The 24591-nt window shown below is 34.4% G+C and overlaps 1 protein-coding gene across 1 annotated transcript in view; it reads left to right on the top strand.

Annotated features, from left to right (window-relative positions):
- The window catches only part of LOC106471338 (osmotic avoidance abnormal protein 3-like), a 41877-nt gene that overhangs the window by 14354 nt on the left and 2932 nt on the right, over nt 1-24591 (top strand). Inside the window, exons 4-13 of the mRNA XM_022399951.1 lie at nt 2938-3223; nt 6161-6394; nt 7095-7463; nt 8483-8529; nt 10399-10575; nt 12186-12295; nt 13561-13599; nt 20053-20168; nt 20894-21003; nt 23182-23443. Of these exons, the coding sequence (XP_022255659.1) occupies nt 2938-3223; nt 6161-6394; nt 7095-7463; nt 8483-8529; nt 10399-10575; nt 12186-12295; nt 13561-13599; nt 20053-20168; nt 20894-21003; nt 23182-23443 (1750 nt within the window). The remainder of the gene's footprint in view (nt 1-2937; nt 3224-6160; nt 6395-7094; nt 7464-8482; nt 8530-10398; nt 10576-12185; nt 12296-13560; nt 13600-20052; nt 20169-20893; nt 21004-23181; nt 23444-24591) is intronic.

The raw sequence follows: 24591 nt of genomic DNA, 5'->3' as shown, positions 1-24591 counted from the left end.
GTACTTATAGTCATGAAATTATACAGCAACTAGATAGTCATGTTACCATGTGCTTATAGTCATGAAATTATGCAGCAACTATATAGTCATGTTTCCATGTAATTATAGTCATGAAATTATGCAGCAACTATATAGTCATGTTTCCATGTACTTATAGTCATGAAATTATTCAGCAACTAGATAGTCATGTTTCCATGTACTTATAGTCATGAAATTATACAGCAACTACATAGTCATGTTTCCATGTGCTTATAGTCATGAAATTATACAGCAACTAGATACTCATGTTCCCATGTACTTTTAGTCATGAAATTATGCAGCAACTATATAGTCATGTTTCCATGTACTTATAGTCATGAAATTATGCAGCAACTATATAGTCATGTTTCCATGTACTTATAGTCATGAAATTATGCAGCAACTAGATAGTCATGTTTCCACGTACTTATAGTCATGAAATTATACAGCAACTAGATAGTCATGTTACCATGTGCTTATAGTCATGTAATTATGCAGCAACTAGATACTCATATTCCCATGTACTTTTAGTCATGAAATTATGCAGCAACTATATAGTCATGTTTACATGTACTTATAGTCATGAAATTATGCAGCAACTAGATAGTCATGTTTCCACGTACTTATAGTCATGAAATTATGCAGCAACAAATAGTCATGTTACCATGTACTTATAGTCATGAAATTATACAGCAACTAGATAGTCATGTTTCCATGTACTTTTAGTCATGAAATTATGCAGCAACTAGATAGTCATGTTTCCATGTACTTTTAGTCATGAAATTATGCAGCAACTAGATAGTCATGTTTCCATGTACTTATAGTCATGAAATTATGCAGCAACTAGATAGTCATGTTTCCATGTACTTATAGTCATCAAATTATGCAGCAACTAGATAGTCATGTTTCCATGTACTTACAGTCATGTAATTATACAGCAACTACATAGTCATGTTCCCATGTACTTATAGTTATGAAATTATACAGCAACTACATAGTCATGTTTCCATGTACTTATAGTCATGAAAGTATACAGCAATAGATAACCATGTTTCCATGTACTTATAATCATGAAATTATGCAGCAACTAGATAGTCATGTTTCCATGTACTTATAGTCATAAGATTATACAGCAACTAGATAGTCATATTTCCATGTACTTAGTCATGAAATTTTACAGCAACTAGATAGTCGTTTCCATATACTTATAGTCATGAAATTATGCAGCAACTAGATAGTGATGTTTCCATGTGCTTATAGTCATGAAATTATACAGCAACTAGATACTCATATTCCCATGTACTTTTAGTCATGAAATTATGCAGCAACTATATAGTCATGTTCCCATGTACTTATAGTTATGAAATTATACAGCAAATACATAGATGACTATAAGTACATGGAAACATGAGAAATTATGCAGCAACGGATAGTCATGTTACCATGTGCTTATAGTCATGAGATTATACAGCAACTAGATAGTCATGTTTCTATGTACTTAGTCATGAAATTATACAGCAACTAGAAAGTCATGTTCCATGTATTTATAGTCATGAAATTATACAGCAACTAGATAGTCATGTTTCCATGTACTTATAGTCATGAAATACTGCAGCTAGATAAATCATGTTTTCTGTGTACTTTTAGTCACATCATACACAGGACTGCAGCTATATGATGTTTTAGTTTGATAAATAGTAAATATTTGTATATCATTGAAACAAATAATTTTTGAAATCCTAAAGACTATAAATGAAAGTAAGAAATAAAATGTAGTAATATTTAACCCACACTAGATCTGCTATATCCAATTCCAAACACATGTGGATTTTGTGACAAACTTAACATTATTTGTTTAAGTAAATGTGTATAAAGTATAACCACCACCACTTATTAGTGCCAAGATTTAATATTGACATATTTTTTTAATTTAAAATGTATTGGATCTAGTAGATATTAAGGAATTAAGCTATTTAACTGTTATTTTACAAGTAATTTGATCAGTGTCTGTAATTATTTGTATTTAGAATAGTTCAAAGGCTTTTTTATTGATATTAATTGATAGAATGTACATGAGGTACTTAATGAATTCCACAGTATGCATTAGAAGAAATTACATGTATTTTAGATAATGAAAATTGTTCGTAAGGATACCAAAAGCATAAGTTTCCAACCTCACTTATTTTCTCTTTTTTTTTGTTTTTTTAGTTTCTTTCTCAAAAAGTGCATTTGGTCTCTGTAAATGTTTTAATTGCATTTACTTTCAACTGTACCAAAATATAAAACAAAAAGTTAGCTGTTTATCATATCAAATGTTAGAAATCCTCAATTGCTTTGAATTTTTCCACTGATTTGGGATAAGCAGATCCTATTTAATTCACCCAGCCTATTGCAGTTTAAGACATAACTATATACATCAAAGTTATCACATGAATTCTAACTTTACTGAATGAAAAATAAAAGTAATTTCTTTATCTTTGTGTGTCATAAAACTTCCAATAATTATTGTACTTATTTATGAAGTATTATGGGTAATGGCAGTAAAAAATAAAATAAAAATAATCTGAGAGATATGGTTTAGTTACAAACTATTTAGATAATACTTAGTCAGATCTCATTAAGTAGTAACTTAGGTTCATCTGTAACATTGATATTTGATGCACTTTGAATTGGCCAACCAAAATATTATTACACTGTTTATATAATTGGAAAGAATATTTTGAATTTTTTTTGGTATGATTTAAAATGGCTGGACTTGGGATAGAAAGTGAACATGGTGAGGAAATGTAAAATAGTACAAAAACCTTGAAGTTTAGCTAAGTGTTCAAGATTTTGTTTGTATTATTTCTTCAGTTTTCACCAGATGTTTAAAACAAGAAGTCCAAGATTAAAGACAGTGTCATATGTTTTATATTTCAGAGTGTTACAGAGGGATACAATGGAACAGTATTTGCCTATGGACAGACAGGTTGTGGCAAGTCTTTCACAATGCAGGGAATCACCAATCCATCAACTCAGCGGGGAATAATTCCACGAGCTTTTGAGCATATTTTTGAAGCAATAGCAGCAGCTGAAAATACAAAATATCTTGTCCATGCTTCTTTCTTGGAAATTTACAATGAAGAAATCAGAGATTTGTCAGCAAAAGATCATAAGAAAAAACTGGAGCTCAAAGAACATCCAGAGAAAGGTGTTTATGTTTCGGGTGAGTTAATTCCACTAATAACAATTTAAGCTGCTTGTCTGTCCAACATTCACTAATACAGCTCAAAGAGTTTTATATCATAAATACTAAGTCTTACAAGCTAGGCTTAGCCTCCAGTATGTATGATAGTCTGGTAGATCATATAAGATGTATTCATTACATCATGTGTGGTAGTCTAATAGATCATATAAGATATATTTATTACATCATATAAGATGTGTTTAGTACTATAAACATATCACAATTGAAAGATACCATAACAGTCAGGATTGGAGTTATCTGCTTAGGACTAAAGTCATGGTAGTTCAGATGGAGGAACAGTCATTACAAAGTACAAGTTTGAGCTGAAGGTCTTGAGTTCAAGCCCTAATCAATGCATATTTTTTAATGTTCTGATATATTACAACATGTGTGCACGTTACTACTACAACATATTTCACCAGTGTTTGTACAGCTGTACATTAAAATCTCAGACCTAGGTCATTTTATAAAAACCTTGAAGGTAATCTCAAGGAAAACAAAACTATGAAATTTCTGTTGCATCTTAGAAACTGATTTTAATTATGATAACAAACTCCACTGATATTCTTAGCTAAAAATAACAACAAAAGATTAACATCTTACAAGTATTCTGTACTGATTGAACTTTTATTGGCTAAATTTCATGTATATGATATCATTAAGCCACTGTCATTTGATACATGGTTTCCATAGGACGATAAGTTTTATTTGTAATACTAAAAGATCAACTTAATTTATTCATGTTATTATTATTAAATATATGTTCATTTAAGACTGGTACAAACATTTTCAAAAGTACCATTATTACTTAACAAATATTGACCAATAGAAGCAAATGAGATCACAATGTTTTAGCTGCAAGAATTCATATTTGCATGCACTTGTAATACAGTTGGACTGACTTTGTATGTCACATTATGCTGTGGAATTGCTTTTCATAATATTGGGTTGTTTTGCCCTTCCTTCCCAATTTCTGTGTCTGTGTCTTTAGTCACAGTGGTAGTACATGGGATGGTTCGAGCACTATCCTTGACTATCCCTCATTTTCTTCTTACAGGGATGTTATTGCCTTTGGATGGTGCCATTCTGTGCCTTGGTTAGGGGAGTTAATTCCATGTGATAGACATCCTTTCAATACCAGATGTCAATTCCTGGATCAATAAATCGGTGCGAGTCTTAATCCCTGATTCTTGGGTATGAGGTAAAGATGGTATGATTGTCATCCTACCCTCGTGTAGATGTCAGTACCCCACGAGGAGGTTTTAAATGTAGTTAATTTACTGAGTACTGTCTGCCACGCTCTAGCCACTCTACATCTTACAATTTCTGCCCATTACACAATTTACACATGGGTGAAGAATATACCTGACTCAGAAGTGGTGCAGTTCCCCTCTTCTGATCTTTGGACCTACATCTCTCAGTGTCAGGGGTATCCTTTAGATGCTTTCAGGGGCACTTCCTTTGTTTCCTCTCACCAGTCCCTCCTCATTCTCAATGTGGGGTTTTAGCTAATATTGTGAGAGGAGGTAAGTACTGTATTGGAAGGTATAATTTTCCTATACAGAAAATGTATTTCCAATAGGTACTTACCTCCATCCCACCCTTCCTCCCCACTTCTCCAGTGCTCACACCTTCTGCCAAACTTCGAAGTGAAGGTTTGGTAGAGAAGTGTAGAGGTAGTCACATGCATCACATGAGCATATCATGCTACTATTGGTTAAGAGATGACGCATGATGATTTGCATGAGAGAGTGCAAGGGGGAGTGCATAGCTTGTGGCATGCATAAAGAAAAAGTTCGCTTATAGAGGGCAGCACTGAACGAGAATAGCTAATCTTATGAGAAGAGATAAGTACCTATCAGAAACACATTTTCAGTATAAGAAAATTATAACATTTGTGGCTTATCAAACAATTTATGCTTTTGTTCCTGTTCTTCAAGCTTTTGTTTATTAAATTTCATGTATTATCTTTCTATAATTGAAGTAGCATTTTAGTAAGTATCTATGTATGTAACCAAAACTCCTGCAACATCTATTGAATGGACCACAAACAAAATTCCCTAAAAGATTTCGCACTTTGAGTATTCAAGATTCAGACAGTTAGAAAAATAATGAAGGTATCAAATTCCATAAAAGATTTCACACTTTGAGTATTCAAGATTCAGACAGTTAGAAAAATAATGAAGGTATCAAATTCCATAAAAGATTTCACACTTTGAGTATTCAAGATTCAGACAGTTAGAAAAAGTAATGAAGGCATCAAATCCCATAAAAGATTTCACACTTTGAGTATTCAAGATTCAGACAGTTAGAAAAATAATGAAGGTATCTGCAACGACCATTTCTTTTTAATAGAACAGTAAATAAAAGTACCCTCCTCACAACAAGAACACAACTTTCACTAGGACTGTACATGAGGGTTTGATTGTATCATTATTGATGTAATTTTTAAACATAGTACGGAGACACTGAAGTTTTTAAAAACCATTATTTTTTCAATAAATGATACCACTTTTAATATATATAAAAACATTACAGTCTATATCAGTAAACGTTATGAAAATTTTGAGCTCTGTACATTGAATCATTTTGATGCAATGAGTTGTGTATGACTAAAGCGCACAATCTGAAAATTTTTTCCATACAGAACTTCCCAGAAATAAACCCTTTTTTAGAGAATGTTCACTTTTCTGAATTTGTTTAAATGAGGTATAAATACTAGGGTTAGTAATTACTAACACAAACAGCTGCCCATTTACTTAAGAGGTTCCAACCAGTCATGTTTAGTTTAGAGAACTGCTGATTCAAGTAAATCTTAAATAAAGTCAGTATCTTTATTAAACATGCAAGTCCTTAAAAGTATTAACAAAAATCGCAAGTTAACAGTTATATATAGTTTGTGTTTTAACCGTATAGGACTTTCTCTTCATCCCGTGCATAATGTACAAGAATGTGAGTTAGTGATGGAGCAGGGCTGGAAAAACCGATCAGTAGGTGCTACACTGATGAATGCAGATTCCTCTCGCAGCCACTCTATCTTCACTATTCACCTGGAAATGATGGATACAAAGGTTGAAGGGGATCAACATATTCGTCAGGGAAAACTCAACTTAGTAGATTTAGCAGGAAGCGAGCGTCAAAGTAAAACAGGTGAGATGTTTTCCATCTTTCTGTTTTATCAAAAAACCATGATTGAAAACAGTAAATCATGGTATCCGTCATCAAAACAGCAGTTTGCCAGTTATATGTGGAAACACTGTAAGTAATAGTTTAGATAAAGCCATGGTTTTAAAACTATAAAAACAACGTTGAAAACATCTCATATCACTGGTAACATATAACACACACAACAATTAAATACATTGCTTTTCCATGTCTTTACAAAGCTATCTCTATGTAATGGACTTCAGTACTCACCATGCAGTCTACGCAGTCTAGATGCACAAAAACCATTATATAATGTACGAGGACAGATTAGTCATCCGGTTAAGTATCAAATCAGATTATACGTCATGTATGTGTGAACATGTTGATCAGGTGCAATAACAAAACCTCTACTAATAAACAATGATGCATACATAAACATTATATTGATGTCATGCTTACCACTTGAGCTTGTTGATTGTAAAAAAATAATCTGTTTATTTGTATTCAGAATCTTGTTTTTTCCACATTTTTAAAAACTTATGCATAATGGGATCATTAATTCGTATGTAGGGTAATTTAAACTTGTTTTCTGATGTGAATGGTAATACATTTTGAACTATTAAAAAGACTCCCAGGTTCTTCTGATATAGCTTTTATTTTTCATAGCATTTTCTCTCTTTCTTGTTTTTGATTTTGCATCTAGGAGCTACTGGGGATCGACTGAAGGAGGCTACGAAGATTAACCTTTCACTTTCAGCACTGGGAAACGTTATTTCAGCTCTTGTGGATGGCAAGTCTAACCATATTCCTTACAGGGATTCTAAGTTAACCAGGCTGTTGCAAGATTCTTTGGGGGGGAATACTAAAACCTTAATGGTTGCCTGCTTATCACCAGCAGACAACAACTATGATGAGACTCTGAGTACCTTAAGATATGCTAACAGAGCAAAGAACATCCAAAATAAACCCCAAATCAATGAAGACCCCAAAGATGCCTTGTTACGGGAATACCAGGAAGAAATCCAGCGACTTAAGACTCTACTCAATGAGCAGCCTCCTGATGTCGCTATTCGTGAGTTTTTAATATTTTCATTGAAATACTCTTGTATTAAAAACTGGAATGCTTTTTATAATACATGCAGTGGTAATTTATTTCTGTAACTTATGGCATAGTGTATGCTTCTGTTGTTTATAGTACAGTATTTCTCAACCTTTTTGGTACCAGGGACCAGCTCCCTGACTACCTAAACTGTGGTGGACCAATAAAATACAAGTACAGTGAAAAGCCATTATGATTTACATATGAATATCTGTCAGTTTTTGTGAAAGTCCATGGACCGGCAAGGTGGCTCTAATGGACTAGTGTCTGTTCGCAGGCCAGTGGTTGAAAAATTCTGCTTTAGTGTGTGTTGTTGTAACTTATTTTTGTAAATTATAGTGTAATATGTGTTGAAGAACCTTATTTCTGTAGCTTTTATTGTAGTATATTCTATGATAGCTTATTTCTTTACTTGCTAATGTTCCTTCATTTTTTACATAAATTTTTGTTAAAACTTGAATCTTAAGTTGTCATTTAAATTATAGATGTCGTTATTCTGTGTAATAAATAATTCACTATTTTCAAAAAGTATTTCCCATATAATATGTCTATATGAGTAAGTTTACATGACAATCAGTTGAAATATACAGCTTAGAATATTTAGCAAGAAATGCTGCAATTCAAATATAATTTTAAATGAAAATATTTCACTTTTAAGAACTTAAGTAGTTGTGTATTGCTTATCAGTGAAATTACTTTAGTGTGTGTGTGTGTGTGTTCATATATATGTATATATATTATGGAGAAACCAATTAATTTCTGCATGGTGTTTGTGAATCCTTTGGATATCATCATTTCATTTTAAAGAGAGGTTCATATAGTTTTATAATAAGACTTCATCATCTTACATAATATGTGATTCAGTACATTAAAAGTACATTATTGATTCAGTATGTTACTGACTAAAGCTTAATGAAAGTCTATTGTGATTATGAAGGTTAAATTTACATTGTTATTTTTGTATGATGATTTAAAATATAACTTTTTTATAGTTAAAACAGATGAGGAAGACAAGTATGGGGCTGAAAATCTTCTAAAGGTGTGATATTAAATTATTGCAGATTTATGTAATCTAAGATAAAAATAATTTTCTTTGCATTTTATCAGCAAATTAGAATTTTTTAACTATCTTGTAGAAAACAATCAAATTAGATTTTTCTACAAACAATCATATTATACACATATTTGCTAGGTCACATATTAAGACAGTTTTGAAGTCTTATCACATTGTTATAGTCCATGCTACCACATCTGGTCATCCTCTACCTGTCTTAATTGGTTGGTAAGGATGATGTATACTAATAAGCTTGTTAGGCCTAAAATAAGGGCTGGCTTTAAGATTTTTGTTTTATTTATTTATTTAATACTTTTAGTTTAATTTAAGAGGATGGGACAGCTGAGATATAGCCCATGTTTTTGCCCAAATTTTGAAAAAAATTGTTTTTCTTCCTATTTGAATACAAAGATGCCCTTGATGTAAAACTTTCAAAATGGATATCCTTTCATCAAAATTCCCAAAAGTTATCTTATAATCTGTTATCAAAATTTCAGCTAGCTTCGGTTTTACTGTTTGTTTTTTTTTGTCTTCAGTTATATAGTAAACATAATAGCTTTAAAAATAAGATTATTAAAATAAAATCCGAAAATAGATCCATTGTTGTCCCAATATGTTGTATTAATATTCATTTGTATTGTAATGTACAATAAGTTTCATGAGAAAGAGAAAGAAAATGCTTCTACAAAAACACCACCTTTTTGATATCTGAAGCTGACACAGTGTATTTGTCAAGTACAGTTTAAACTTGAACTGGAAGTTCTACTAATATGCTTTTACAGTTAAAATAACATATTGAATAAAAACAAGGAATTTTTCAAACAAAAAAATCTTATACATTAATTTGAGACCTAGATAAGAGATATTTTATCAGGTTATTTCTTCAGCTTTAGATCATCATATAAAACTAAACAAGCTGAAAATTTATACTATGTAATAGCCAACAAAAATATATTAAAGTACAGACATGAAATTTAATAGTTGCGTTTTTAATCTTGAAAATTATTTTGTAACTTTAAGGGATTCTAACTCCTTTTTTTAATTTTGTTATTTGTAAGATATTTTAGAGTGTCAGGTTTTATAGGGCAATGGATTTTTTACAGTAGGTATCTGTGACTTGTTGTTGATAATTTTCAACATTAAACAGACAGCACACAACCCACTTGTTTTCAAATAATATATTCAAAACAAGTCAAACGTATGTACCAACAAAATTCACTACACTATTGTTTACCACAGTTGAATCTAGAGCTTTAAATAATTCTATTTTTTTTGTCAAAAGCCCACACAAGCTGGTTCAGTTACTTTAGAACCCAAATGACAAGATGAATTATTCTACACTATCTGTTATTACAATACAAGCTGTGAAACTTTCACTTTAGGAATCGTCCATTACAGCTAAACTGAAAATCACACCGTCTAACTTCACTTATACTTTCACTAACTTTCTTTCTTACTTAACTTTTTTGCACATATTTATAACATGCAACAGAAAAATCTAGAACTATCTAGCCCTCTAGTAACAACAATATTAAACATATTGAGAAAAACTTAGAAGCTTCTAGTTAAATGACATCAACAATATTACAAAAGCCTAGTACAACAATTAAACTATACACACAACATGCGACTTGCACAGAGTTACGTGACGAAACTTGTCAAAATAATTGCTTTTAAAATACTACCTTTTCACACTATTGTTATGGAAACTAAATCATAATTAAATATTAAATCACTAAATAATAACTTAAACTTAACAGTCTTGTATATACAACATAGGGTAGTTTTGTATCTCAGACTAAAACTTGGGTAAGTTCATTTCGAAATAAAAAAATTACTTTGTGTGTGTAACAGGAATATGATGAAAGAATGAACAATCTTCAGGATAAATACAAAAAAGAACAAGAATCCAAAGCTAAGCTCCAAGATGATGTTTCTCGTCTTAAAGCTTACTATGAAGAGGAGCTTTCAAAAATGAAACCGTATAAACCTGAATCTGATGAACTTGTGAAAGTAGAAGGCAATATTATGGTAGTACTTATTAAGTTATTTCACGTGTAAAATAACGTTGTAACTAATTACTTATTTACTATTAACTCAAAGTTATATACAGATACTGTGGTGTAAATAATTCGGGAAAAATGTAATTATTATATGGAAATGAAGTGTACATCACACACTGATAGCTTACACTGTGATTGGCTATTATCCAATCTAAAGAAAGTTTTAAACAAGCATACTATAAAAGTACAGAAAGCCATACTATTTGGCCCAGCTGTAGGGTTGTGAATGAGTCATTTTCAAATAAAATTGATTTCCCTAAAAAGAGTTGTTTTTCCAAACTGCCAAAAATTCTATTACATCAGCATTGTGTGTCCAGCTTCCTGTCTCAGCAAGGGACTCCCAAACCTGTTTTATCCAGTTTCTTGTCTCAGCAAGGGACTCCCAAACCTGTATGCATGGCTTGAAGTTGAACAAAAGTGCATCTATCACCTGACAGAAATGTTGCATGAACCATCCTTCATGATGGTGGGAACATTTTTTAGCTGTTGTAAAAATGTCCATAAGTTTCTTGAGTCTGTTCTCTGATGTTCTGCAACACTGATTAAATTGGCTTTCCATACTTTCAACTGAAGAATACTTGAAATGACTATATATGTTAAAAAAGGTATAATTCATCACAACCTTCTTAACGATACAAAGTATTCCATATTTTGTTATGGCTAAAATATTGGTATTCAACTTGGAACTTTGATGTAGAAATTATTACAAATCCTAAAACAAGATAGATGTGAGATAATTTATAGATTTCTTATTTTTTATTAGACTTTCAGTGATTTTTTTGTATTTCACATTCTTAAGTATTCAACTTGGAACTTTGATGTAGAAATTATTACAAATCCTAAAACAAGATAGATGTGAGATAATTTATAGATTTCTTATTTTTATTAGACTTTCAGTGATTTTTTTGTATTTCACATTCTTAAGTTTTCATCTTTTGCCAGTATTTGTTTCAAAAATTAAATTATGAACTTACACGGGTAAAAGAACAGGAAAATATTGAACAAAATTTGAAAATTTTTTGTTTCAAAGATGCTACTGAGAAAAATTACAGCTATGCCTAAAAGTTAGAAAATATTTGTAGTATATTTATTTAAGGAGAAAAAAAGACTAACATTATGTTTCTATAAATGCAGATGATTTATAATTGTGTTTTTACGGTTAGAATAACCATTTTTAATTTCAAAATGTTAACAATCAAATAACATGGGGCTTGAAATATATTTGTCAAATAAGTAAAATGAAACTATTTTTGCTTACATGCTTCATAAGTTACTTATTGTAATGCACTTAAAGTATAATGTGGCTCATTTGCTGAATTAGAAAAACACATTTGCCAAAGAATTATACAATCAAAGGTGATAACTGGCATTCTTAAGCTAGTATTCTTTATTAATTTTGAATTTACATAAAATCCCTTTGAAATTTTAGAAATCTTGTTTGAAATGTTTTGAATTGCTACACCTTTATATTCCTTGATTTTTTTCTATGCAAATTGAAATTGAACTGACAATAGGCGATATATCCTTATCCTGATATTCCTAATTGAGATGACTATTATATACATTTTATATTTACAGCAGACTGATCATGTTCTGTCTGGATCATCAGCTGCAGTTATTCAAAATGGACATTCAGACACACCACGGATGTCACCCATCCTGTCCCATAGCAATACAACAAAGGAAAAGTAAAAGTGTTCAAAAACTACTTTATTAATAGTACAGGCATGATATTTTTTTTTCATGTTAGTCTAATGAAATTCTGGCTTTCTTAATTGTGTGTTTATTTTCTAACCATGTAGCCTTGCAGGAAGTCAATGTAATTTTTGGACCAAGCAAATCAGAGCACCATTTAAATAATCCCATGTTACACTAGTGGTATTGTAATGTTCTCATGGGTAGAAAAATGTGGTTTCTAAAGCAACTTTGATATTGTTATCTTATTCCACCTGGCCCGACATGGTCAGGTGGTTAGGGCACTTGACTAGCAGTCTGACGGTCGAGGTTTGAAATTCCTGTCCACCAAACGTGCTCACCCTTTCAGCTGTGGGGGCATTATAGTGTGATGGTCAATCCCATTATTCATTGGTAAAAGAGTAGCCCAAAGAGTTGGGGTCTTTTACTGCTAAATTGTTACACTAGTGGTATTGTAATGTTCTCATGGGTAGAAAAATGTGGTTTCTAAAGCAACTTTGATACTGGTTATCTTATTCCACCTGGCCCGACGTGGCCAGGTGGTTAGGGCACTTGAATAGCAGTCTGAGGGTCGAGGTTTGAAATTCCTGTCCCACCAAACGTGCTCACCCTTTCAGCTGTGGGGGCATTATAGTGTGATGGTCAATCCCATTATACATTGGTAAAAGAGTAGCCCAAAGAGTTGGGGTCTTTTACTGCTAAATTAAAGATGACTAGCACAGATAGCCCTCATGTAAATTTGCGCGACATTCAAACCATATAAATAATTATCGTATTCTCTTTTTTGCGGATAAACAGCATATAAACGACCATGTGACAATACTGAACCAGGAACCTGATACTTTACTGAATACTATATTAATTTATAAAATCAATGGAATTAAAAATGTAGAATATGGTACAAGTCATACGCAACTCATGGCTGGTTAGCTACGGTTCTGAGCTCAAATATATCACAAATCTTTGTCATTCCAAATTTTATAAACTCTGACAAGATCTCCTTGACTTCTTTTATTATTTTGAGCAAAATTTGGCTGGAATAATAACGTTGTTACTGTGTAGTTTGTGAACAATAGTTCGTTATTTCAGCTTTAATTTATGACTAATAATTATACACTTCAGTGGAAATTCAAACCAAACCAAACTTATTTCACTGGTTTTTGTTTTTACTCATATATAGTCAAGTATAAATAATTTTATTAATATGCTTTGGAGTAGGTATTACTGAGGCTAAATAATCTTTCCATATCTATTGTAGAGAGCCAGTGGTTGATATGCGAGAACAAGCTCTGAAGAGGTAAATTCTCATTTTTCAATTTAATATATTTTTATAATAACAATGCTTACATTTTAATCATAGCTGCTTAGTGACTTACGAATTTCTATATAAGTTAATTTTTTATATAAGTTATTACGTTTGTTTGGGTAAATACTGTCAGAACTATTTGTTAAGGAGAATTATATAAAGTTTTTGCATTAACTGGTGTCACACTTTTCAGAAAAGAGTGAATTTATTTTAATACATTAAACAAACCACTAGTTTTTATGTGTTTTATAAGCAAGCTGTATTTTATTCATTAACATTATTAATTAAAATATTTAATAACATATTTTTTATTACAAGGATTATTCCAATAAGATACTCTCCCTCCACTCACAATATTAGCTTTTCTCGTTTTGTGCTGCCCTCTATATGCAAACTTTTTTCAGAAACACATGCCACAAGTCTTCATCCTCACTCTGTTGGAATCCAAAGTTCCAACACGTCTCTCATGCAAATTATCATGCGCCACCTCTCCACCAATAGGAGAGCACTACTATCGCGTGAAGCAAGTGACTCCCTCTACACACCACTACCGAACTATCACTTCTCGTTTGGCAGCTGTCGCGTTCAGATGTTCTTTTTTACGTTATTCAGTTACCTTGAAGCGTTTTTTTTTCTTAACTTTATTTCCAATACTTCATGATGTGGAGTTAATATTTTAGTAAAGCATTACTTCCTTGTGTTTCCCACTTATGAATTCTGAAGTTACAGTCACCATGTCGAGGGATATATCATCGCTCATTCGCCGGGAGATTGAGCAGTATATGAGCCAACCTCTCTCACCTTCTTCTGCCCCACATCCTCCTGAGAATGTCGGGCCGGGGCAGGCTGTTGACGATTTTAATCATTTGTTTCCCCACCAAGAGTTTGCCACACCTTCCTGTTCACTACATGATGATTCATTTTGTCTATCATTGGTCTTTTCAGACTTTATCTCTCAGGTATGTGATGTTTTGTCTTTTACACCTTTTCCTATGGCCCTATACCTTCCCTCTTACGTGAAACTTCCCAACCCTATTTAGTCTTTCCCTCATTCCCCAATAGGGTAATCTGGGTTTGAGAGGCAAATCAGTCTGCGTGAACCCTATCACATGGACCGATTTGCCTCTCAAACCCAGATTACCCTGTCCAACTTACCTAAGCCCAATTTTCTCGTCTTCGTCTCACCCTCACGACCCTGTTCATGTACCTTTCTTCCTTTCACCTTCTGTCAGAGGCTCTTCACAGGAACCCTGAGGGGGAATTCTACTGAAATCCTCCTCATCCTTACTTCTATGTTGGCTCGTCTGTTGTCTTTGGCTCTCACTGTTCAAATGTAGTTTGTTGTTGGGACTTCTTGGGAAATCGGCGAGAAAAGGTCCCCACATATGAACGAAATTCAATAGATAAGCCCCCACTGGGCCCAAACAGACCACATAGTCACTGGTACTGCTGTTGGCAGATCGTGCATCATCGAGTAAATTGCCAAACTGTGGCACCGCGGGAGGGTGGGACAGGAAGAGGTTGGGAAGGTTGGCCTGTGACAAACGAGTTCCCAAGTCAGTAAGGATAGAATGTCGATGGACCGAGGCCACCCATGACTGCAAAAACTCAGGAACCGAGTCAAAATCGCACCATGCGGAGGTCCCTCAGATAAGGAGCCTGGAGATGGGTCTGCACCAAAACTGCATCAAGGCTAGGTTCACATGGTGCTCTTGAAGGGATTCATTATCCCCTTTCTCTCCCTTCCTCCTTTATCTATTGTTCCCATTCCCTTCCCTTCTCCTCAGGATCTCTCAACACACCGGCATCTATCAGAGGCAGTTCAGGACCTTATCGCACAACAGGCTTTCGAACCAGCTCACCAGGTTTGCAGGGGTTTTACTCCCACCTGTTTGTGGTTCCCAAGAAGACCGAGGACTGGCATCCTTTTATCAATTTATCCCGTCTCAATTAGTATGTTCACACTCCTCACTGTACCAAGGAGAGATACCTTTCTATTCGATGGGCATTTTCTCCAGGTCTTTGGAGCATTCCCGTTCATTTGGGGGTTGTGTACTAGTTTCATGCCTTATCTTTAGGCCTAGCCTCAGCACCATACCTGTTTTGTCGTGTGGTCCACTCCTTTGCTCAACATATTCATGTCATGTGGTTGCTCTTCCATGTTTATTGGTTCAGTTACTTTAGAACCCAAATGACATGATGAATTATTATTCTCTATCTCTGTTATTGCAATACAAGCTGTGAAATTTTCACTTTAGAAATCGCCCATTACAGCTAAACTGAAAATCACACAGTCTAACTTCATTTATACTTTCACTAACTTTCTTTCTTACTTAACTTCTTGCTCATTCCGAATGGGAAACGGCCTGTCACACTCATCTGTTCCTGGCTGAAGTTGTATGGGTGGGCTGGCTGGTCAAATTGGTGAAGTCATTCCTTTGACCTACCCAATACCTTATCCATTTGGGTGTTTTCTTCAAGACCCAACCTTCTCCTCTCCAGCTCCATTCTGTGGAATGGGATATTCGAAAAGCCCTGTCTGTTCCCTCACTTACAGCTTGCGAGGTTCTATCTCTTTTCAGGATGTGATTCTCCTTGACCCCTCTCCTACTCCTGGGCAGGACCCATATGTGGTTTCTTTAATGGGTTCTTTTATGTTTACTTCATCTAATGGTCTCCCTCATCCTTGCCACTCCATGCAGGTCCTTCTGATTGCTCCTTACTGGCCAGATCAACCTTGGTTTCCTCTGTTTCTCCAACTGCAGGTGGTCCCTCCCCTTCCTTCTCGACCTGCTCCATCAACTCCAATCACCAATGCTCTATCCTGTGCCATCTATTTTCTGTCTTCATGCCTGGCTTCTATCAAGTCCTTGGCAAGAAGTTCTCTTGCAGAGTAGCTTCACATTTAGCCTGTTCCATTCGCCCTTCTTCTTTAGCCATCTATCAATGCAAATGGAGCATTTATCCCTCCTGGGCATTGATCGGGGTTTTCAGGCTTCACACCCAATAGTTGGCTGTATTTCCGAGTTTCTCACATGGCTCTTTGAGATGGGTTCTTCAGTCTCTTCGAGTTCAGGGTTTTGGGTGATGTTATCCCATACATTCAATTTTTCCCACTTCCGTAAGGTCTTTACTTCCCCTGTCCTTTCCATATTGACCCATTCCTTCTGGCTCCATCAGCTGCTGAGGTGTCAATCACTCCCTGACTGGGACATTATGTGGTTCTTCATGCCCTCACTTTACCTGCATTTGAACCTCTGTCTATGTGTTCCCTGTTTTACCTATCTTTGAAGGCATATTTCCTCCTTTTCCTGGCCTGTGGGCATCATAGGTCAGATATTTTCATCCTCGATGTTACCAGAACCTAGTACTGCTCCTCCTACCTTATCCTTTATCCAGATCGTGCTTTCCTTCTCAAAACCTCTGTGGATCTATAAGGTAAGTTCTCTTTTTCCCCTATCTGCCTATCTTCTATATCTCATCTCTACCCTTATCCTGATCCAGATAGACTCCTCTGTCCTGTCTGTTGTTTTTTTTGTTCTATTGCTCGCATGACTTCCTTCTTAGGTACTCGTTCCTGCCTTTTTATCCAGTTGACCTATTTCTCCTTGTCTCCTTTCCTGTGTGATCCCTTTCATATTTCTTCACATCAAATCCGTCACCTTACCTTCTCCCTTGCCTCTCGTCTTTGTCGGCCATTGGAAGAGATTCTACAATCAGGCATGTGGATGACTCCGCACACATTCATCTCCCACTACCTATACTACATCACTGTTTCTGCTTCCTCAGGGTATTGCCTGCCACTTGTGACAGCTGTGACATGAGGTAAGCACTCATTAATGCTTTCTTTTCTTTCAGAGGCCCCTACTTCAGCTTCACTTTGGATCCCACTCTGTGACAAGTGGTGCCTGACCAGGTATTCTCTCTGTACTCGGAATGGGTTCCACTTAGGTGGCTATAATGATTCGCAGACATCTTGATATCAAATCTGCACTATAAGTCATGTTGATTCTTATACATTTTCCATGGCTATGTACGCTCACCCATTACTAGAATGTAAATCCTCATGATACTGTGCCCGTCTCAGAGCTTACCACCCATTGATGGTATTGGTAAAGCAGAAGGGGATTGCTGTCCATCCCAGCCATGCCTAAATTGAACAAATTAGTGTGGTCTGCTTTTCAAAATAGGGTTTTATGATCACCCATTGCTCTGTCTCGGGTGTTGCAGACCCTCCGGATTCTCTACCACACTTTTCCTCCCCTTTTTCCAGTGGAGTATGGGAGTCCTTACCACTTACCAGTTCCAAGCTGCTGGGGTGGTTGACCATGGAGGCAACCTGCTGGATGGGTTCCACAACTATGGCTATAACCATTCAGTTCAGAGTAGGGTGGTGGTGTTCTGCTGGTGTAGAGGTAGTTACAAAATCCAACTCCCTGAGTTGAGATGCCCAAATGTAGTTCACCCCTCTGATTGGGTGCCTTCCTCCTACCCTCACATGGATGTCGGTACACAGCATGTGAGGTTTTCGAGAACAAGTGAACTAATCACATAAGACCTCAAACAGGTTTTGGGTTTTCCATCTTCTCCTCTCGATTTGTCTTCTGAGTTGTTGGTCGTGGAAGATCTATATGGCATGTTTCTGCTTCTGTCCTGGATTTTCCCTTGTTGGGTGACGAGATTATTACCAAACTTGGGTCATTTCGGGCTGGTTTCACAGTCATGGGGGTTGAGTGCATGCGATGAACTTCCTTCGGATTCCGGATGATACATTCCCAGATTCCTAGCATTAGGCTACCCTGTGAGTTCCTGGAGTCAAATGTTGTTTCACTCTTGACTCTGAGACTTGAGGTGAAGACAGTATGATCCTATCCCTACCCTCGAGGATGTCAGTTCCCAGCAAGTGAGGTTTTGGATGTAGTAGACTTACCAAGTATGGTTCATCACACCCTTGCCACTCTACACCATAGGACACATTCTCACTTGCCCACTTTCCATTGTGGGATTGAGTGATTATGATTTCTACTTATGATCACATTGCTAAACTATCCTGTCCCACTCAGATGTGCTCCCTTTAATGTTCTGCCATGTCTGGTCCTCCTGATCATGTTGATGTTCCTGGCAAAGAGATACCTGGCGCAGATGTGGTGCGGTACCCCTCCTCAGATCATCTGATCTGTTACTCTCAATTTGAGGGTGTCTTCTGGATGCTTCTGGGAGATATGCCTGTGCTTCCCTCGTACCAGTCCTTCCTCCATTTCAATGTGGGATTCAAGCTAATCTTGTGGTTGGAGGAAGAGTACCTTATCGGAAGTTATAATTTTTCTAAATGAAAATGTACTTCCGATGGTACTTCTCTCCCCTCACACTTCCCACCCCTCCTATCCACAACTTTCCAGTGTATGCATCTTCTGCCAAACTATGAAGTGATAGTTATGTAGTGGCATGTAGAGGGAGTCACATGCATCATGTGATAGTAGTGCTTTCCTATTGGTGAAACATGATGATTTGCACAAGAGACGTGTTGCGGGAGGATGACGGCTTGTGGCATGCATTTCTGAAAAAAGTTTGCATATAGAGGGCAGCACAAAATGAGAAAAGCTAATGTTGTGAGAAGAGTGAAGTACCTATCAGAAATACATTTTCATTTAGGAAAATTATAACTTTTGCATTGTTACCTAAGTATATGGATTTAAGACTAACTCAAATCTCATGAGATATTAATGGAATTGCAGCCAAACATATTGTTAACAAAAGGGTATTTAACTGATGACTCAATGCATTCTGATCATTATAAGTTTTTTTAAGGTTTTACAGCATTTCATAATTAATTGATTAACCCTAATTAGACTAGTATATTAGCTTGCTTTGATCAGAAGTTAACGTTTATACATCTATATTGTTTTACTGGTATTTCAAACCCATCTTTTTTTCTTACATTTTAGAGTTATGAAAATTTGAATTAATCAGTACCAAAAGTGATTACATTGTTACTGCAGTTGTTTGCCAAATAGTATGAAAATATTTTAGCTACTCTGCATCTCAAGAACAAGATACTATATTTATTTTCATTTTTATTTAACTTGGTATCCCAATTTGAAAAAAATTCCTTTGTTTTCCAGTGTCAATTAAGTACAAGAGATATTCCTGTCTTGGAAATTCTACATTCCAACCAAATCACATCTTTATAGTTTGAATGTATGAATATTTTGCATCAGAAAGGGCTGTTACATATCCTTCCCAAAAGAGATCAGTCTTAGGTGACATCACACTATTTGTCAATGTGTAGTTTTGATACATGCCATTCCAGCACAATTCTATGCTGACTGTGGTTGTCTCATAAATACCGAATTACATCTTTAAAATCATTTTAATATAACATATTCAAGCCTCTTTATATTTATAAATGTTGCTTTTAACAGGAAGTAAATTGGTATTTTTCAGGTTACGCAAGTTGCAGGAACAGATGGTTGGAGGAGAAAGAGCTAATGACAAAGTTTTGAAGGAAAAACGAGCAAAAAAGAGAAATTATGCAGAAAAACAAATTAAACATATTAAAGGTTTGCAGTTTCTGAATTGCTTATATTAACTTGTTTCACACAAACATATATCTATAGATATTGTTACGTCTCCATTCGTTAATTGATTTTCCGTAAATTCGTTCCGACGAAACTTTAGCGACACAAGTCCTTTCTTAAATAAAACTGGTTTATTCTTTCCGAATACAACTTTACGATACACTCAACTTCAACAGTCGCTCTGTAACAAACGCTATAATTCTCACGAGCTCGTGCTCGACAATACTCAGTTCAATTATTCACTACTACACATTGTCCCATCACATTGTGACCATCTTATATATACCAAACTACCCCCAATCTAGTAAATGCTAGGGCATTCACGAAGGAACAGGATATATCTAGAAAATAGGTGGCGTGATACTAGTCACGTGACTGCGCTGACGCAACAATATATAAATTCCTTAACTTTTTTTTATGAAAATTGTATTATTTGGTATATTGTTTGAGGACATGCATTATGTTGTAGTCAGCTGAAGGAAGAATCTTGTGAGGATGCATGTAATAGACTTAGTTGTGACTTAACACTTTATATTGATAAAGTTAATGAAAATTCTAGTTCAGCATAAACAGCAAATATATTAGGCTTTATTCTTTGGAAGATTAATCTTTTTTTTTTTCTGTTGCATTTTATTTAAACAACTCAAACATTTACTTTAGCTCTGGTTTGATTAAATGAAAGAAAGACATTTTTTTTTTTACTTTAGAGGCTTTGTCTAACCTGGATAATGATGATGGTATAATGCTGAAAGTTTATGATGACATTCATGATGAATTAAAAGCCAAGACTGTTCTTGTGAAGAAAGCAAAACAAAGAGTAAGTTATTTCATCTATACGATAAAACGTTGTAACTCAATTTCTTACAAAGTATTTACATCTTAGTAATCAGTATATAATCCAGTAAAATAAAGGTGAGTTTGTGTACACTCAAGTGCAACATTCCCCTAGAATTACTGATAGAACCCATACAGGATTTTTAAACACAATAAAACATTGTAACTCAGTTCTTACGAAGTATTTACATCTTAGTAATCAGTATATAATCCAGTAGAATAAAGGTGAGTTTGTGTACACTCAAGTGCAACATTCTCCTAGAATTACTGATAGAATCCATACAGGATTTTTAAACACATTTTACAAAACTTTTTGCACAAAAATGCTTGTGAATCCATGTTAAAATAAATGTGAACAAATTGGTATAATTTGAGAGTTATAGCAGAAAAGAGATAGTATTTTATTTTGTTTTAGTGAAAACTCTTTCATTACCTCAACATTTTAATTTGCTGATTTTCAGGAGTTTTCCTGGTAGTTGTTCTAAGACTATTACTTTAGTTGGTTGGGTTTAAACCCCTTTTATGTTGCCATAAGCTTAAAGTTTTATATATCTAACTAGCAGAGTTCCCAGTATTGCTCGGATGAAAATGTCTTTAAATATCCTGAGTTGTTTTGATTAAATCAACCATATTAATCATGATTTTTTTGCCAAAAAGTGAAAATGATTTCTTTACCTAAATAAATATTTTGATTAAAATCAATAAAAATAACTGTGCAAAAAAAATACAAATTTGTTAAAGCTATTTTAATCAAAGCAAAACCATGTAATTTCTCCTCCTTCTTGCACATGTTCTTTGCATGACATTTCAAGTTTCTAAAACAAAATTCCCTACCTTTTGGTGTCCTCATTTCTGCTGTATGATCAAGTGTTGTTTGCAGCATATTTTGACTTTGTTATTATTCCATTTAATGAAGACTTGATTTATTCTCTTCTCATTGCAACACAACGTAAATGAAAATTTGCTGATACCAGACGTTTTTGTAAAGTTATCATATAGCTGATTCTTGCGAGTACATGCAAGGAAAGCAAAAGATAGAGCTGAAGCAAGCCTATTTAGTTGAGGGAGTGTACGTGTATGTTCATGGGAAAGCACCAGACTTTTTCAGTCAAGGGGAGTTAGAGAGTAGGCATGTATGTGTAGAAGAAAGAGAGAGGGTGTGGAAATAACGCAAATGTAGGCTCCACGAAGTTTTTAAATCATTTTAACACATAATTGATCCTGGATAGAATGATTAGGAGAAGTCCTCACACAGAGAAAAAACATAAATAATAGCCCTCTTGATAATACATTACCAAAAGATACGGCCTTTTCAATTTGAGACCAGTTGGTGGTCTTGTTTGCCAAAATTTGCTATATTGATTACTTTGGCCTCAATTTGTGGCCTCTGAGGCTGTGGCCACATAGCTCATGTCACTTCCCACACAAAGTTGTATCTATAACCCGAGTTTGGCATTTGTAGCTCTAAAGACGTGGCCGTGCGTAAGGAACAGACCCACAGAGAGAGAGAAACTTTCATGCGTATATGTGTAAAGATTTAACACTTTATTGATACTTAGTGTTTAGTTAAAAGTGTATTTATAGTATGGTAAACATTTTAACATATGCAAAATGTGTTACTCTTCTTGCTACCTTTAGCTTTCAAAGTTTCATTGCATCAAATGATTGTCAAACTTCAAATTTTCTTTACACATATCAAAAACTTTACTGAATATTGCACAGATGTATAAGAATGGAAGTGATGTTTCTACATATAATACGTGCCAAATCAAAATGCAAGATAATTATTCTTTTTTATTTGAAGCAAGTAACCTTTATGTTACCTTGTGTATATTTTCTTTCTTTGTTCTCATTAAAAGAAATTATATAACTTTCATGTTCATTGGATGTGTTAGTATGAAATGCACTTGTACGTAAGTGTGTGCATTTTTCTGTTTACAAGTTTGAGAAATAAAACTATATGTAAGCTCAAGTTACATAATTTGCTAAGAGAGAGATATTTAAAAACTGTAATGAGAAGACATTATTATCATGTAGAGAATAAATTCCTGTACCTCCTCCTGGTAGTTTTTGTCAGAACTAAAGTACTTTTGCATATTACATGTATGTGTATATTATATATACATGTTAAATATGTGTGTCTTATATCTTTCAAACTTAGATAAGAGTTCTTGAAAGGGAGATCAGTGACTTACACAGTGAGTTTGAAGAAGATCGGACTGACTACTTAGAAACTATTAGAAGACAAGATAGGCAAATACAATTTTTTCAACAACTGCTGGATAAAGTTCAGCCTTGTATTCGATGGGACTGCAATTATTCAAACCTAGACAAAGTTAAGTTGGACAGCACATGGGATGAAGGCATGCAAAGGTGGCACATTCCTGAACTGCTTATTGAAAGAACTTGCCTTCCTCCACCAAGTAGGCAGTTTATACTTTACCATTACAGTCCATAATTTTATCAACTTTCAGTTTTGTTTCAATTACTTTGTGGGTAACAAAGTTTACATTGTCAGATATACAAATAATTCATGATCCTTATGTAGAAATATATACTTCAGTAAGAAGTGGAGTTTGAAAAGTAACTTGAACTTCATTTGTGTTTTTTTTTATGTATTTTTCTCCATATTTCTTCTCTACAAGCTTATGCTCTTGTTTTTTTGTTTTTTTAAATCGAGATACTGAATGGAAAAATAAATATAACTCCTTGGAGGTTATGAAAGGGGTTAATTGGACACCGAATATTCTTATAAACTAAATAACCTATGATGTTCATATAATTAACCCCCTAACTATTAATTTAGTACTACTCCCTAATTAGTTCATGTACTTGCGAGGTGTTGTGAGTAGTAGGGTTGAATTTGAAATTATGGCAGAATACACGTTTTTCATCTTGAATATTTTATTGTGTGATTGTGACATTAATTTGGATCATAAACGAACATTACATAATTGGTGACAAGGTTGGGATAACATCAGCCAACAGCTGAACCAATTGATGTCACTCTACCTCCTACTCCAAAACCTCTTGAAGAGAACATTAGTCAGGAACCATTACTATTAAACCATTCAAAAGATTGGGCCTCTAAGGACATTTTGTGTCATGTAACTTTGTAAAATCAGAATTGGTGTTGAATATTTTAGAGTACTGTATTCTGAGTAATTTCCAAATCTTAAGAAAGAAGAGAAATATGTTGTTCATATAATTAACACCCCTTAACTGTTAATGTAGTATTACTCCCTAATTAGTTCATGAACTCATGAGTAGTAGGTTTGAGTTTGTACTTATGGCAGAATACACACATTTTTCAACTCAAATATTTTATTGTGATTGTGACATTTATTTGGATCATGCACAAACATCACATAACCTTTACCTTCCTTTCTGAATTTTGGTGTTTAAGGAACTGTTTTTATATCTGTGTTTATAAATAGTCTTTTTAAAAATTAAATAAAAGAGGAATACTTTTTAAATATATTGTTACGTTTCTGCTCGTTTGTTAATTTCTGGTATAAATTCTTTCCGAGGAACTTCAGCGATACAAGTCCTTTCTTAATTAAAACTAGTT

This window comes from Limulus polyphemus, unplaced genomic scaffold (genome assembly GCF_000517525.1).
Source record: "Limulus polyphemus unplaced genomic scaffold, Limulus_polyphemus-2.1.2 Scaffold4554, whole genome shotgun sequence".
Lineage (NCBI taxonomy): Eukaryota > Metazoa > Arthropoda > Merostomata > Xiphosura > Limulidae > Limulus > Limulus polyphemus.
The sequence above is the reverse complement of the archived record's forward strand: the minus strand, read 5'-3'. Positions and strand labels throughout refer to the sequence as shown.